General features: G+C 45.6%; 1 protein-coding gene across 1 annotated transcript in view; it reads left to right on the top strand.

Moving 5' to 3' along the window:
* The first annotated feature begins 1,434 nt into the window (after positions 1–1,434).
* The window catches only part of LOC112070818 (potassium channel subfamily K member 12-like), a 46,343-nt gene continuing 31,290 nt past the window's right edge, over positions 1,435–16,487 (top strand). Inside the window, exon 1 of the mRNA XM_024138266.2 lies at positions 1,435–1,774. Coding sequence (XP_023994034.2) covers positions 1,435–1,774 — 340 coding nt within the window. The remainder of the gene's footprint in view (positions 1,775–16,487) is intronic.

The following is a 16,487-nucleotide window of genomic DNA, read 5'->3' as shown; positions in this document are numbered from 1 at the left end:
CAGAAGCCAAGTCGGGGACAGGGTGTATCTGATTAGGTGTTTCATGGAGCCTATATTATCGGACTTTATTTTCCTTTTTAATTAACAGTCGATATTATAGTATATGATTTTCTTGAACGCTTGCTGATATTTATCTGTGTCAAAGACTTTGGAAAGACACGGTAGCCTACTTTAAAAGTGTCGCTCGTCGCAGAGTGCTGGCTAATTGTTGCTAGTGGGGATTCATGCGTTAAGCACCGGGAACTCTCCAGTGTCGCTCTCCATAGACACATGTACTGAAGATGCATTGAAGAGAAAGACCCCTGAGAGTTACTATGAATCATGTCTCGGGACTCTATGTGTCCATGGGATTTAGTCAAACTATAGTCAAGAAAAAAAGATAAACCTAAAGTTGATTTGTGCTCATAGGGCCATAGACTAAAATATAAAGGACGTATCCGTTCAACTGCCATCAACTAAACCGCCCACGAATGTCTCATAACAGAATATCACCTCAAGTTTGACTGCTGATGTTTCGTCAGTGAATATTATTTTCCAACTGTGGTGTCCTCTTCAGGCTCTCCTCTCATCGGCTGTATCCTACGTGGACGCTGCTGCTAGTTATGCTGCATGGGACACTATATTCTCCGGGATAGCATAGTACAGCATGATCTCAGCACTGGTCCACAGATCCGATGCGATGTGCTGCCAGTGTCTGTTCTCGACTATCACTGGCTCATTAGGACTGCAGCTCGACGTTAGACCAGCATCAGATAGCCTGTCATGGGAAGATAGATTGAGGAGCTGAGTAGGGTAAGGGAAAGAGGGGGGAGGGAGATGAAGGAGATGCGCCCGCAGACTTCTTTCTATGTGTAGTAATTCGACCATGTCAAATGGTAGTGACAGAAAGTGATATAATAGCCCCCCGCGATGAGCGGTTTGGTGCAGCTACCCAGCGGAGAACTCACATACCCGCTCCTATAGCTTTCACAATGGACAAGGGGAACAGGAATAGCGGTACGGATGATTAGATTGGTTTTGTTGCATTACCACTACTTAATGTAAAGATGATTCGATTGTTTTGGATTAGGGGTTGATGGGTAGCCTATTGCGCTGATGTGGTATGCTCTGGATACCGCCCAAAAAGTATTCGGTCCCAAACGAAGGAATAACGAAAGGTTCTAGCTAAGTGGGTTGGTTCTTCTCGGTTGTCCAGGTTAGCCTATACAATTAATGAGAAGGGAGATTGACTTGTGTAAATGTCCTGTAACGTTTTTGGAATGAGCTCTGAGCACGTGCAGTATCAGTTGAGATTTTCTAAAGATTCTAAAGTAGGACAATAAAGTGATTGGATGTCCTGTCTGTCGCGGTGCGGGTTGCTGTCCGACGGGGAGGGGGTCGCCATCCGACACGGAGTGGGTCGCTGTCCGTTGCGCTAGTGGTGCTGAAGTCTGGATGATGCCTGTTCAGCGACTGCAAGGCTGCCGCTCCCTCCACTTAAACGAAGACAACGGCCGCTTCTTGCTGCTAGCCATCCTGATCGTTCTGTATCTGCTGTGCGGTGCCGTGGTGTTTTCTGCTATAGAGCGTCCTTCGGAGGTGCAGGCGCACGGCAAATGGAACATAACACTTTTCAACTTCAGCGAGACGTTCAATATCAGTTTGGAGGATCTGAATTCTTTCCTACGGGAGTATGAGACTGCTATTGCCGCGGGGATCCGAGCTGATGCTCTCAGGCCGCGATGGGATTTTACAGGGGCTTTTTATTTCGTTGGGACTGTGGTGTCAACTATTGGTGAGTATAAGAAGCAATCTTATCAGTGATGTAATGCATTCCTGTCATTCAGACACAAAGTGATGGCAAATATGAGGAACAAACAAACACATGCGAGCGTCAGTCTAAATGAATGAATGAATACGCTAAAACTGTAGACATTATCCTGCTTTGCTCACAAGAGAGTGTGTACAATATCACACTACTCTTCGGGAATTTGCTGTACTTACTATGGCAACATATTCTTCCATTCTTTAGATATTCAATGATTTGATGTACATTTTATTTACGTTTTAATGTAATGCAACATCTAATTGTTGCTATTAGCTATGCATGGACAGTATCCACAGATGTTCTCCAAATCGTTCTGTTTTTTTTTACAGTACAGTTAGGCACCATATTGCATTAATGCATTGCTTTAAGTTTCAGTGTTTAAGATTTCACTGACTTTGAAGGAACCATCTTCATATCTCCATAAACAGTGTATGTGTCCTGAACTGTGAGATGTGTGAGAATGCTTCAGCATTGCATATGTTGGTTAAACATAGAGAGATGATGACGTCTAAAATGGCAAGGGTGGCAGTAAGGGATGAATCATGGAGGGTTGTCCTCACCCAGAAAGGGGTGACATCATATTGCCATAGAACTCTTAGAACACAGATTTTGAACGCCTGTTATCTTGTCCAAAAAGACAAAAACTCAATATGTAGTATGCAGAGACAGGAGCCCTCATGATAGCTTCAGACTCCTATTGTTCATCTGGCTTTAGGACGTTGTCATAATAGACCAACTCTATATTTATTTCATCATTTACTAGAGCTACTGTAAAAAGGGATGTATCAACACGGATCCTGCACCACCTCAGCCTCAGAATGCTTTCTCCAGACATCAATGCTAGACCCTCAATGATACTCCTCCTTACACAGTAAAATGACTGCATCATCACAATCTGGCTCAGAATCCTGTTTTTCCATTGGCTTGTAGACTGAACATTGTCATAGGCCTACTACAACTATATGGTGCATCATAGTTGTTTGTAAATTGACCATATTGTCAGCCTCATATAGTCATGCCAGACTTCACCTTCTGTACATCTGGCATGCAGGCTGGTACAGTACACACACACACACACACACACACACACACACACACACAAATCTGGAAACCAGGCTAGTAAAGTATAATATGATCCACGACTCCTCTTCCATGTAAAATGGCTGCGTCATCATCTTCCTTCAACCTCACAATTCAATTTTTTCCACTAGCTTTCACCCAGAACACCAGATTAGCCATTTTTCCATTCATGTGTTACATCTTAGCTGTGGAGGAGTCTTTGGCACGCAGGCGACATCCTATTTCTCTGCCATTTGGCTTGGCTCAGCTAGCTCTGCTCTCCATTCAGCTAGCTCTCCATTTTCCATTCTGAGAGGCAATGCACGTAAATCTGTATAGGACAGGACTCTCGGGTGCGTTTCAGGAACATTTTGAGCCATAGGAAAAAGAATGTCAATGAGAATCCCCCTCTGCTCCCCCTCATTTAACATTTCCTCCTGATAGGTCACTAAAGAGCAACTGTCCCCCCAGTACAGCCTGAGGGTTAGTGACGGCTGTGTGGCATAGCTGATGGTGTGTGTGTGTGTGTGTGTGTGTGTGTGTGTGTGTGTGTGTGTGTGTGTGTGTGTGTACCCTGAGGCCTAACGGTCTGTGTGTCAAAGATGGCACACACACACACATTAGGATGTCCTAATGACATTCTTCTCTGGTTTTAAACAGTTTTTCCTGTTCAGAAAAAGTCATTTATTAAGAATGTAATCAACTGGTTTCAGAAATTATGCAATTTTTGACGATGAGATCAAGACATCAGATTTTGGTTGTTTTCTGGTCAGGTAATGTATTTTTCTGGTTGCTCAAAAAGACGTTAACAACACTTCTTCATACAACCAGTACACAACCTGTCCAATCCCACTTCATACCGTCCTCGTTCTGCTCCAGTGCACATTCTTTGCTCTTCGTGTGTGGTGTGGTGGTGTGTGTGTGGTGTGTGTGTGTGTGTGGTGGTGTGTGTTGTGTGGTGTGTGTGTGTGTGTTGTGTGTGTGTGTGTGTGGTGTGTGTGTGTGTGTGTGTGTGTGTGTGTGTGTGTGTGTGTGTGTGTGTGTGTGTGTGTGTGTGTGTGTGGTGCGTGTGTGTGTGTGTGTGTGTGTGTGGTCACGCGAGCGGGGAGAATTGGGATTACAGAGGCATTGTGACCTGTCAGAATGTGCCCTCTATTCAGAGACACTGGGCTGTGTGTGGTGAGTGAGTGAGTGAGGTGAGTGAGTGAGTGAGTGAGTGAGTGAGTGAGTGAGATATCCAGGTTCTGACTCTTAAGAAGCTGGTGTTCTCAGGCCCACAGAAGCTCAGTGTGTGGAAGCATTTTCTGTATGTCTATATCACCAGCGCTATGAGAGAGCCATGACATATCCATTAATTGGTTTAGAGGAGGAGGTGGCATTTCTCTCTCACCCACATACAGACTCAGTCTGTCTCAGTAAAGAGCATATGTTCTGCACTGAGCTCTATGCTCTCTGTCTGTACTGCTCACATCATGGGAGAGAAGGTTGGTGATCAGAGGGGGTTTGGGTTGCCCCAAGCACCTCTCTGTCTCCATCACACTGGCAACCCCTGCTGACAGCACAACACACACACACACACACACAAACACCCTGTTGCTTGACACCCCTGTAGAAGAGCTCTCTAAGATTCTACATAGATACTCAGTGAGATAGATACAGAGACTGACATTTATAGTAACACTCAGTCAAGAACCAAAACTAATCTCCCACCTGTTTAACCTACCCCTTTGAAAACTCTCAAGTACTCTCTCAGTGTTTAAGTACTCTCTCGGGGGCCCAAATACTCTCTCAGTGTCTCAAGTACTCTCTGTGTCTTAAGTTCTCTCTTGGTGTCTCAAGTACTCTCTCTGTGTCTCAAGTACTCTCTCTGTGTCTCAAGTACTCTCTCTGTGTCTCAAGTACTCTCTCTGTGTCTCAAGTATTCTCTCTGTGTCTCAAGTACTCTCTCTGTCTCAAGTACTCTCTCTGTGTCTCAAGTACTCTCTCAGTGTCTCAAGTACTTTCTTGCCAGGTCTCCCAGGTCTCTTTCGGAAAAGAGATTTTTAACCCCAATAGATTTTACCTGCCTAAAGCTCAGATGGGGTTGGTTTGGCCATTCCAAGAATAGTCTTTAGCAGTGTTGGGGTCAGTTCCATTTCACTTCCATTTCACTTCAGTCATTTCAGTTTACTTCCTGAATTGAAATGGAATCAGGAGGAATCTTCTGGGAAGTCAATGCACATGGAGTCAGTGCACTCAAACATTAATTCTAGGAGTTAACAGAGCAGACCAGACAGACCAGACAGACACACACACCCTGCTGCTTGAGACACCCCTGTAGAAGAGCCTCTAAGCTCTCTGGTTGGCCCATTTCCAAGGTGACTTGGTTTACAAACGTACTGACTAAGTCGCTAAAAATATAACTGTAGTTTATGGCCAACAAAGCCGTAAATAATTAACCACAGTGTGTGTGTGGTGCGTGCGTGCGTGCGTGTGTGTGTGGTGCGTGCGTGCGTGCGTGTGTGTGTGTGTGCGTGCGTGTGTGTTACTACAGATAATTGGGAAACATTTTCTGAGTCTGTTCACTGACCGTCAGTCCATCACTAAATAGTTGGCTGTCTTGTTGTAAGTGCCATTAAGTTGCAGTGCAGCAGTACTGTGTGTGTGCGTGCATGCATGCGTGCGTGTGTTTGTATGTGTTTGTGTGCCATTAAGTTGCAGTGGTGCGGTGCTGTGGTGGCAGGCAAGTAATGATGGGAAATGATTGACGTTGGCATAAACAAACTGACAGGGACTCAAATGGACCATAAAGTGTGTTTAATGGAGGTTTGAGTAAGGGCCTTTGGACTGAGCACAGTTAAGACCTATAGTTAGAAAGGAAAAAACATTGCTCATATGTCACCTTCCCCCAAGGTGCATGACTAAAGAATCAAACTGGAGATAAGGACAATATTCAGCCATTTTTGGAGCACAGTGGAAGTTAATTTGAATATACTGTACATTCGTATTCGTAAAATCAACACGTGCAGTGGATGAAAGTGCCAACCCACTGGGCACAGACGTCAGTTCAATGTCTAGTTTTGATTGAGTTGTCAACTAACGTTAATTCAAAGTGAAATCAACACAAAGTTGAACCATCATTAGATTTAGGTCAAAGTTTGGAAAAGGAAAATACATAAATTCTCAACGCTGATTCATATAATCAGAAGGAATAACTCTCTGTGTTACTGTCGACAATAAAAAGTCCTCAGAAACATGCGTCTCTCCTCTCCTCTCCCCTCTTGTCCTCTCCACCCGTCCCCTTTCTTCTCCTCTCCTCCATTAGTAAGCAGTAGTGATATGGAGCCCCTCTCCTCTCCTCTCCCCTCTTGTCCTCTCCACCCGTCCCCTTTCTTCTCCTCTCCTCCATTAGTAGGCAGTAGTGATATGGAGCCCCTCTCCTCTCCCCTCTTGTCCTCTCCACCCGTCCCCTTTCTTCTCCTCTCCTCCATTAGTAGGCAGTAGTGATATGGAGCCCCTCTCCTCTCCCCTCTTGTCCTCTCCACCCGTCCCCTTTCTTCTCCTCTCCTCCATTAGTAGGCAGTAGTGATATGGAGCCCCTCTCCTCTCCTCTCCCCTCTTGCCCTCTCCAATCCCCTCCCTTCCTGTCTCCCCTGTTGTCCTCTCCACTCCATCCCTCTCCAATCTCCTCCCCTCTTGTCCTCTCCACTCCACTCCTCTCGACTCCACTCCACCCCTCTCCAATCTCCTCCCTTCCTGTCTCCCCTGTTGTCCTCTCCACTCCACTCCACCCCTCTCCAATCTCCTCCCCTCTTGTCCTCTCCACTCCACTCCTCTCGACTCCACTTCACCCCTCTCCAATCTCCTCCCCTCCCCTCTCGTCCACTCACTCCTCCCCTCCTGTCTCCCCTCTTGTCCTCTCCACTCCACCCCTCCCATCTCAGTACAAACTGAGGCCCTATAAAGCTTGCCAGCATGTAGTCCTAAAAACAGAAATGAATTACCTCTGGTTTGTTCAGACATTCCTATGGGGAAAGTGAATTGGGGAAATAACAGGGTATTGTGGTGAACGCCAAAAATAAGGAGATCTAATACATTTTGTTCTCTGAGATAATATCAGTCAGTTAACATGACCTTCATTATTATGAAGCCTTTATGTGCTTGTATAAATTCCATAAATACCTAGGGTTAGGCTTAAACCCAAAAAGTGACATTAGCTTATGAACAATATCTCATGGAACAAAACGTATAAGATCTCCTAAGCCTGTGTTTATCATAGACCAGTGTACATCAGTGTTTATCCCAAAACCCTACAAAAACTCCATTCATTTCCACATAGACTTTGGCCAACAAGCCATGGTCGAGTTAGTGCCTATAAAAAGTCTCAATTACAATTGCATATTAGATTGGCTCTGTGTACTGGGKGTGTGTTTGTGTGTGTGTTGTGTGTGCATGCGTGCATGTGTGTGAGTGTGTACTGGCCGCTGCTGGGCGGCAACAAGTAATCCAGGAGTCTATGAGGCTTTACAAGACTGAAAAATGTCAGATGTCAACTCCTCAACCTGGCAGATATTGAACCTCTGAATTTTTGAATTTATTTCTGTCTACGTTCCGTGTTGTAAACGTCACATGAAGCCTGTCAAATCTGTGACATTGACTGCCAGAGGGTATACTGTATTTTGATGTATTCTTTGGCTGCTCTGAGGTGTTTAATAAAGTGATAGCCTGCTGTGCTGCTCCGAGGTGTTTAATAAAGTGATAGCCTGCTGTGCTGCTCCGAGGTGTTTTTAAATGATAGCCTGCTGTGCTGCTCCGAGGTGTTTATAAAGTGATAGCCTGCTGTGCTGCTCCGAGGTGTTTAATAAGTGATAGCCTGCTGTGCTGCTCCGAGGTGTTAATAAAGTGATAGCCTGCTGTGCTGCTCCGAGGTGTTTGATAAAGTGATAGCCTGCTTGGCTGCTCCGAGGTGTTTGATAAAGTGATGCCTGCTGTGCTGCTCTGAGGTGTTTGATAAAGTGATAGCCTGCTGTGCTGCTCTGAGGTGTTTGATAAAGTGATAGCCTGCTGTGCTGTCCGAGGTGTTTGATAAAGTGATAGCCTGCTGTGCTGCTCTGAGGTGTTTGATAAAGTGATAGCCTGCTGTGCTGCTCTGAGGTGTTTGATAAAGTGATAGCCTGCTGTGCTGCTCCGAGGTGTTATAAAGTTATAGCCTGCTGTGCTGCTCCGAGGTGTTTAATAAAGTGATAGCCTGCTGTGCTGCTCTGAGGTGTTTAATAAAGTGATAGCCTGCTGTGCTGCTCCGAGGTGTTTAATAAAGTGATAGCCTGCTGTGCTGCTCTGAGGTGTTTAATAAAGTGATAGCCTGCTGTGCTGCTCCGAGGTGTTTAATAAAGTGATAGCCTGCTGTGCTGCTGAGGTGTTTGATAAAGTGATAGCCTGCTGTGCTGCTCCGAGGTGTTTAATAAGTGATAGCCTGCTGTGCTGCTCCGAGGTGTTTGATAAAGTGATAGCCTGCTGTGCTGCTCCGAGGTGTTTGATAAAGTTATAGCCTGCTGTGCTGCTCCGAGGTGTTTGATAAAGTTTAGCCTGCTGTGCTGCTCTGAGGTGTTTAATAAAGTGATAGCCTGCTGTGCTGCTCCGAGGTGTTTAATAAGTGATAGCCTGCTGTGCTGGGTCAAAACCATCTGTGTTGTTGTAATTGTTGCTGAGATAGAGAAAGGAGTCAGAGGAGGTGGGTGTGAAATACTCTCAATCTTTGGAGGTGGGTGTGAAATACTCTCAATCTCTAGGAGGTGGGTGTGAAATACTCTCATCTCTTGGAGGTGGGTGTGAAATACTCTCAATCTCTTGGAGGTGGGTGTGAAATACTCTCAATCTCTTGGAGGTGGTGTGAATACTCTCAATCTCTTGGAGGTGGGTTGAATACTCTCAATCTCTGGAGGTGGGTGTGAAATTACTCTCAATCTCTTGGAGGTGGGTGTGAAATACTCTCAATCTCTTGGAGGTGGGTGTGAAATACTCTCAATCTCTTGAGGTGGTGTGAAATACTCTCATCTCTGAGGTGGGTGTGAAATCTTCTAATCTCTTGGAGGGTGGGTGTGAAATACTCTCAATCTCTTGGAGGTGGGTATGAAATACTCTCTTCTCTTGGAGGTGGGTGTGAAATACTCTCATTCTCTTGAGATGGGTGTGAAATATCTCAATCTTCTTGAGGTGGGTGTGAAATACTCTCAATCTCTTGGAGGTGGGTGTGAATACTCTCAATCTCTTGGGGTGGGTGTGAAATACTCTCAATCTTGAGGGTGGGTGTGAAATACTCTCAATCTCTTGGAGGTGGGTATGAAATACTTATTCTCTTGGAGGTGGGTGTGAAAAACTCTCAATCTCTTGGAGGTGGGTGTGAAATACTCTCAATCTCTTGGAGGTGGGTGTGAAATACTCTCAATCTCTTGGAGGTGGTGTGAAATACTTCAATTTAGGGTGGAACCAATCTCTTGGAGGTGGGTGTGAAATACTCTCAATCTCTTGGAGGTGGGTGTGAAATACTCTCAATCTCTTGGAGGTGGGTGTGAAATACTCTCAATTCTCGTGGGGTGGGTATGAAATACTCTCAATCTCTTGGGGTGGGTATGAAATACTCTCATCTCTTGGGGTGGGTGTGAAAATTCTCAATCTGTTGTTTGGAGGAGTTAGCACCGCAGTGTCTCTCGCTTTTCTTCAAGATGCAGCCTCCCCATTCTGTCTTCACCTCTCTCATGCCAACTCTGTCTCTCTCTCTGTCTCTCCTCTTGTCCAATGGTGTCTGTACAGTGGATGGCCTGTTAAGGCCTGGTGAACCCAAACACAACTATTTGATTGGATCATGTATCACTGTTGTCAGCCAACCTCTATCCCAGTGTTCATGTCTGAGCTGAGGTTAGACAATCTTGTCTACGCAGGCTAAATTCCAAACAGAACCATATTTCCTAGTCACTAGACCTTCCTGCGGATCTTAGAGGATCCTATAGATCTGAAAGGTAGAAACATTTTAAGATGTAACTATAAACATAATAAATGTTTAGAGATGCACTCTAATATATTGGAAATGTTGCACATTCTTTTTTTATTCACTATTTCTTCTAAAATAAGTTGAAATTGAAAAAACTGTGTAGATTTTAATCTACACAGGACTAAAAGGTCTAAACTAGAATTTTGATATTTTCACACACACACACACACACACACACACACACACACACACACACACACACACACACACACACACACTGGGTGTAAATAAATCCCCTTTTCTTTTTTTTTAAGTGTTGCTGTCTGAGCTGAACGGAGAGTGCACACCTCTATACGCCCACATCAGTCTACACACACACACATGCACACACACACAGAATGGGCGTATTCTACCTCCATAACTAACAACCACGTGTTCTCTCTCTACCTCTCGCTCTCTCTCTCCCCATCTCATTCTCTCAATCTCTACTTCTGTCTCTAACAACCAGGGAGAAAGGGTTGAGACATACTCTTTCTCTTGCCATCTCTCTCTCTCCCTTTTATCTAAATAGTGCACTACTTTTGAATCAAAGCCCTATGGGCCCTGGTAAATAGTATTTCACTATGTAGGAAATAGGGTGCCGTTTGAGACACAATCTTTAACAGTCAGGAAGAAGAACTGATAGAGGATTGTGGGTGTAAAGATGCCTCACAGCTATTTAGCACATCTGTGGGTAAATAGAAACTGAATTAGAGCCTGTTATCTTTATATCACCACAACAATGTGATATTGTATTTCTACAATATCAGACATTTTCCCCACACAGTTCTTTCTTACTCTTTGTAATTGGAACATTTAGTGTACTGTAGTCAATTTTAGAGTAAAAACATGCAATGTCGGTCAGGACAGGGGAAGGTTTTCACTAAGCCACCTTTATCCAAAATCACTGTTTCTGGAACACAGAGATTCTGACAAACATGCAAAGATTCTCAAACACTTATAGATTCTGGAGCACTCATAGGTTCTGGAACACTCATAGGTTCTGGAACACTCATAGGTTCTGGAGCACTCATAGGTTCTGGAGCACTCATAGGTTTTTCTTGGGAGCACTCATATGTTCTGGAGGCACTCATAGGTTCTGGATCTGGAACACTCATAGGTTTCTGGAGCACTCATAGGTTCTGGAGCACTCATAGGTTTCTGGAGCACTCATAGGTTCTGGAGCACTCATAGGTTCTGGAGCACTCAAAGGTTTCTGGAGACACGTCATAGGTTCTGGAAGCACTCATAGGTTCTGGAGCACTCATAGGTTCTGGAGCACTCATAGGTTCTGGAGCACTCATAGGTTCTGGAGCACTCATAGGTTCTGGAACACTCAAAGGTTCTGGAGCACTCATAGGTTCTGGAACACTCAAAGGTTCTGACAAACACTACAGCATGCTATCGCACTGTGTGTCTGAATAGATTAAGTCTGCGAGAATAAAAACCTAATATGCATATATTAGCAAGTTCCCCTGTGTGATCTGTACTATCAACCTTTGCAGTTTCCTTTCCAGGGTTGTTTCAAAGTCTCTGGGAGGCCCTGAGAGTAGAAGAAGGTAGCTGGGGTGAGAAACTCACACCAGACTTGGGCTGCTACTAAATAGAAAAGCCACATAGGGCTCTGGTCAAACGTAGTGCACCATATAGGGAAGAAGGGGCCATTTGGGACGTAGACTTGGTTAATCTGTGAACGACAGAGCATTGTTAGAGGTGTTGAAATGCCTTCCCTCTTCCCTGTGACAGCCGGCTGGCCCTGGATTGTGTATGATGAGACAAGATCCTTATTAGTGCTGCCAGCAGCCTAGCAGGCCATGAAAGAGATTGGGTTTGCACAGTCACATTTCAGGGCCCTCTACTCACACATTAGGCATGATAAACGATCATCAGACAGATAGGCTGTTGACTCAACTGAGTATCAAGTTCTGCAAGTGTCACGCCCTGGCCTTAGTTATCTTTGTTTTCTGTATTATTTTAGTTAGGTCAGGGTGTGACATGGGGGATGTTTGTGTGTGTTTGTCTCGTCTAGGGTGTTTGTATTGTCTAGTTTTTTTTTTGTAGAGTTCATGGGGTTGTGTTCAGTGTAGGTGTTTATGTAAGTCTATGGTTGCCTAGATTGGTTCTCAATTAGAGACAGCTGTCTATCGTTGTCTCTGATTGGGAGCCATATTTAGGCAGCCATAGTCATTAGGTAGGTTGTGGGTAATTGTCTATGTGTAAGTTGCCAGTGTCTGCACTTATTTGTCTTGTATAGCTTCACGGTCGTTCGGTTTGTTGTTTTGTTTAGTTTGTGTTAGTGTTCTTCGTCTTCCTTAAATAAATACAAATATGTATTTATATCACGCTGCGCCTTGGTCCTCTCTTTCACCCGAAGACGATCGTGACAGAATCACCCACCACACTCGGACCAAGCAGCGTGGTAAGCGGCAGCAGCAGCAGGAGCAGCGATCGCAGGACTTATGGAATTGGGAGGAAATTCTGGACAGCGGAGGACCCTGGGCACAACCGGGAGAATATCGCCGCCCTCGTGAAGAGCTGGAGGCAGCTAAAGCCGAGAGGCGGTGGTATGAGGAGGCAGCACGGAAGCGAGGCTGGAAGCCTGAGAGTCAGCCCCAAAAGTTTATTGGGAGGGGGCTACAAGGGAGTGTGGCGAAGTCAGGTAGGAGACCTGCGCCAACTCCCCGTGCTTACCGTGGAGAGCGAGAGTACGGGCAGACACTGTGTTATGCGGAAGAGCGCACAGTGTCTCCTGTACTTGTGCTTAGCCTGGTGCGGTACATTCCAACTCCACGTATCGGCCGGGCTAGAGGGGGGATCGAGCGAGGTGCCATGAAGCCGGCTCAACGTATCTGGCCTCCAGTACGTCTCCTCGGGCCGGTGTACATGGCACCAGCCTTACGCATGGTGTCCCCGGTTCGCCAGCACAGCCCAGTGCGGGCTATTCCACCTCGCCGCATTGGCCTGGCTACGGGGAGCATTAAACAGGTAAGGTTGGGCAGGCTCGGTGCTTAAGAGCTCCTGTACGCCTTCACGGTCCGGTATATCCGGCGCCACCTCCTCGCCCCAGCCCAGTACCACCAGTGCCTACACCACGCACCAGGCTTCCAGTGCGTCTCCAGAGCCCTGTTCCTCCTCCACGCACTCGCCCTGTGGTGCGTGTCTCCAGCCCGGTACCACCAGTTCCGGCACCATGCACCAAGCCTCCTGTGCATCTCCAGAGCCCTGTGCGCCCTGTTGCTGCTCCCCGCACTAGCCTTGAGGTGCGTGTCCTTAGCCCGGTACCACCAGTTCCGGCACCACGCACCAGGCCTACTGTGTGCCTCAGCCGGCCATAGTCTGCCGTCTGCCCAGCGCCGTCTGCGCCGTCCGTCTGCCCAGCGCCGTTTGAGCTGCCTGCCTGCCCAGCGTCATCTGAGCTGCCCGTCTGCCCACCGCTATCTGAGCTGCCCGTCTGCCCTGCGCCATCTGAGCTGCCCGTCTGCCCAGCGCCATCTGAGCTGCCCGTCTGCCCAGCGCCATCTGAGCTGCCTGTCTGCCCAGCGCCATCTGAGCTGCCCGCCTGCCCAGCGCCATCTGAGCTGCCCGCCTGACCAACATCATGTGAAATTGCAGAGCGCCAAATACAAAAACAGAAATACTCATTATAAAAATGTATAAAACATACAAGTGTTATACATCGGTTTAAAGATTAACTTCTTGTTAATCCAACCTCGGTGTAAGATTTCAAAAAGACTTTACGGCGAAAGCATACCATGCGATTATCTGAGAACAGCGCCCAGCAGACAAATCATTACAAACAGTTACCAGCCAAGTAGAGGAGTTACACAAGTCAGAATTAGCGATAAAATGAATCACTTACCTTTGATGATCTTCATATGGTTGCACTCACAAGACTCCCATTTACTGAATAAATGTTAGTTTTGTTTGATAAAGTCCCTCTTTATATCCAAAAAACCTCAGTTTTGTTCGCACGTTTTGTTCAGTAATCCACTTTCTCAAAGGCAGTCACAACAGGCAGATAAAAAATCCGAAAAGTATCAGTAAAGTTCGTAGAAACATGTCAAACGATGTGTATACTCAATCCTCGGGTTGTTTTTAGTCATAATAATCAATTTATATTTCAACCGGACAACAGCTTCGTCAATATAAAAGGAAAACAAGAAAGGRGCGCTTTCAGTCGCTACTACAAACATAAAAAAATCCCACTTCCTGGATGGATTTTTCTCAGGTTTTCGCCTGCCATTTCAGTGCTGTTGTACTCACAGACATTATTTTAACAGTTTTAGAAACTTTGGAGTGTTTTCTATCTAACTAATTATTTGCATATACTAGCTTCTGGGCCTGAGTAGCAGGCAGTTTACTTTGGGCACGCTTTTCATCCAGAGGTAAAATTCGTGCCCCCTACCCTAGTGAGGTTAACACGTTTAAATGTCTTTCTCACGTCAGCCACGGAAAAAGAGAGGGGGTTGCCTGCAGTCCTTGTTAGCGGGTCGTGACGGTGGCACTGTATTTTCCTCAAGGTAAAGAAGGTGTTTAGTATTTCTGGAATTGAGACGTCGGTGTCCGTAACGTGGCTGGTTTTCTTTTTGTAGTCTGTGATTTCCTGTAGACCCTGCCAAATACGTCCCGTGTTTGAGCCATTATATTGCGACTCCACTTTGTCCCTATACCAACATTTCGCTTGTTTGATTGTCTGCGGAGGGAATAACTACACTGTTTATATTCTGCCATATTCCCAGTTGTCTTTCCATGGTTAAATGCAATGGTTCGCGGTTTCAGTTTTGCGCGAATGCAGCCATCCATCCACGGTTTCTGGTTAGGGTAGGGTTTAATAGTCACAGTGGGTACAACATCTCCAATGCACTTCCTTATAAACTCACTCACCGAGTCAACATATAGATCGATGTTGTTCTCTGAGGCTGTCTGGAACATATCCCAGTCCGCGTGATCAAAACAATCTTGAAGCGTGGATTCCGATTGGTCAGACCAGCGTTCTGCATATAAGACTGTAGAAGCAAGACGGAGTCATGGTCGGATATATCAAAGGGAGGGCGAGGGAGGGCCTTGTATAAATCACAGAAGTTAGAGTAGCAGTGATCGAGTGTATTGCCCGTGCGAGTGCTGCAATCAATATGATGATATGTGGTCCCGTGTGGCTCAGTTGGTAGAGCATGGCGCTTGCAACGCCAGGGTTGTGGGTTCATTCCCCACGGGGGGACCAGGATGAATATGTATGAACTTTCCAATTTGTAAGTCGCTCTGGATAAGAGCGTCTGCTAAATGACTGAAATGGAAATGAAATGAAATGTAAATGATATAATTGAGGTAGCCTTGTTCTCAAATTTGCTTTGTTAAAATCCCCAGCTATAATAAATGCACCCTCAGGATATATGGTTTCCAGTTTGCATACAGTCCAGTGAAGTTCCTTGAGGGCCATTGTGGTGTCTGCTTGAGGGGTATAAGAATATTTTGAAGATAAATACACAACGCAGAGGATGAGAGGACAAGAGTACTAAAAATGTTCAACAGGGAATTGTCAATAGGAGTTGGGTTTCAGTTCAACAGCTGTTTATAATCTGTGCAATGTCACTCCTGAACTCAGAGCTACTTTTCCTACGTTCTGTACATTGAGTCGGGAGCAGGATATTTGTTATTTAGCCATTGGCCAAGTTGTACTGCAAGGACTTCTGTTTGGTCATCCCCAGGCTAGGGTGGGGGATAAATAACATCCTGTTCCTTTGTTCAGTGGAGAAAAGCTGAGGACAGAGGAGACTGAACATCTACCTCCCAATATAACATCTTGATTTGTCCTTCTCAAAAAAAACAAWTTTTCTCCCCCAGATATGCTTTGGAGTTTGTGCTATTGAAGAATAACATAAATTGCTAACAGGGGGTATATACACAGCTCTGACTATAACTGACAATAATTTTCTTCGGAGATAATATGGCCGGCATTTGATTGTAAGGGATTCTAGGTTGGGTGAGCAGAAGGACTTGAGTTCCTGTATGTTTTCATGATTACCCCAGAGTTGTTAATCATGAAGCATACACCCCTGCCCTTCCTCTTCCCAGAGAGGTGTTTATCGCTGTCGGCGTGACGCATGAAGAAGCCCGGTGGCTGAACCGACTCCAACAACGTATCCCGAGGGAGCCTTGTTTCCGTGAAACATGTTACATGTTACATGTTCACAGAATGTTACAATCTCTGATGTCTCTCTGGAAGGCAACCCTTTCTCTAATTTCATCTACCTTGTTGTCAAGAGACTGGACATTGGCGAGTAGTATACTCGGAAGCGGTGGACAGTGTGCACGCCATCGTTTTGGGTCGGCTTCTGGGATTAGATCCACTGTCCTGGGTGGTGMTCCGAACAAAGGATCTGCTTCGGGATAGTCGTATTCCTGATTGTAATGTTGGTAAGTTGACATCGCTCTTATATCCAATAGTTCTTCCCGGCTGTATGTAATAACACTTAAGAAGATTTTCTGGGCTAAAAATGTAAGAAATAATACATAAAAAAACTAAAACCTGCACAGTTTCCTCAGGACTCGAAGTCAGGCGACCATCTCTGTTGGCGCCATCTTGCTAATATAGAACATTAATAGACAACAGCTCAA

The sequence above is a fragment of the Salvelinus sp. IW2-2015 genome, unplaced genomic scaffold (assembly GCF_002910315.2).
Source record: "Salvelinus sp. IW2-2015 unplaced genomic scaffold, ASM291031v2 Un_scaffold1433, whole genome shotgun sequence".
Taxonomy (NCBI): domain Eukaryota; kingdom Metazoa; phylum Chordata; class Actinopteri; order Salmoniformes; family Salmonidae; genus Salvelinus; species Salvelinus sp. IW2-2015.
Note: the sequence above shows the minus strand (reverse complement) of the source record. Positions and strands in the feature narration are given on the sequence as shown.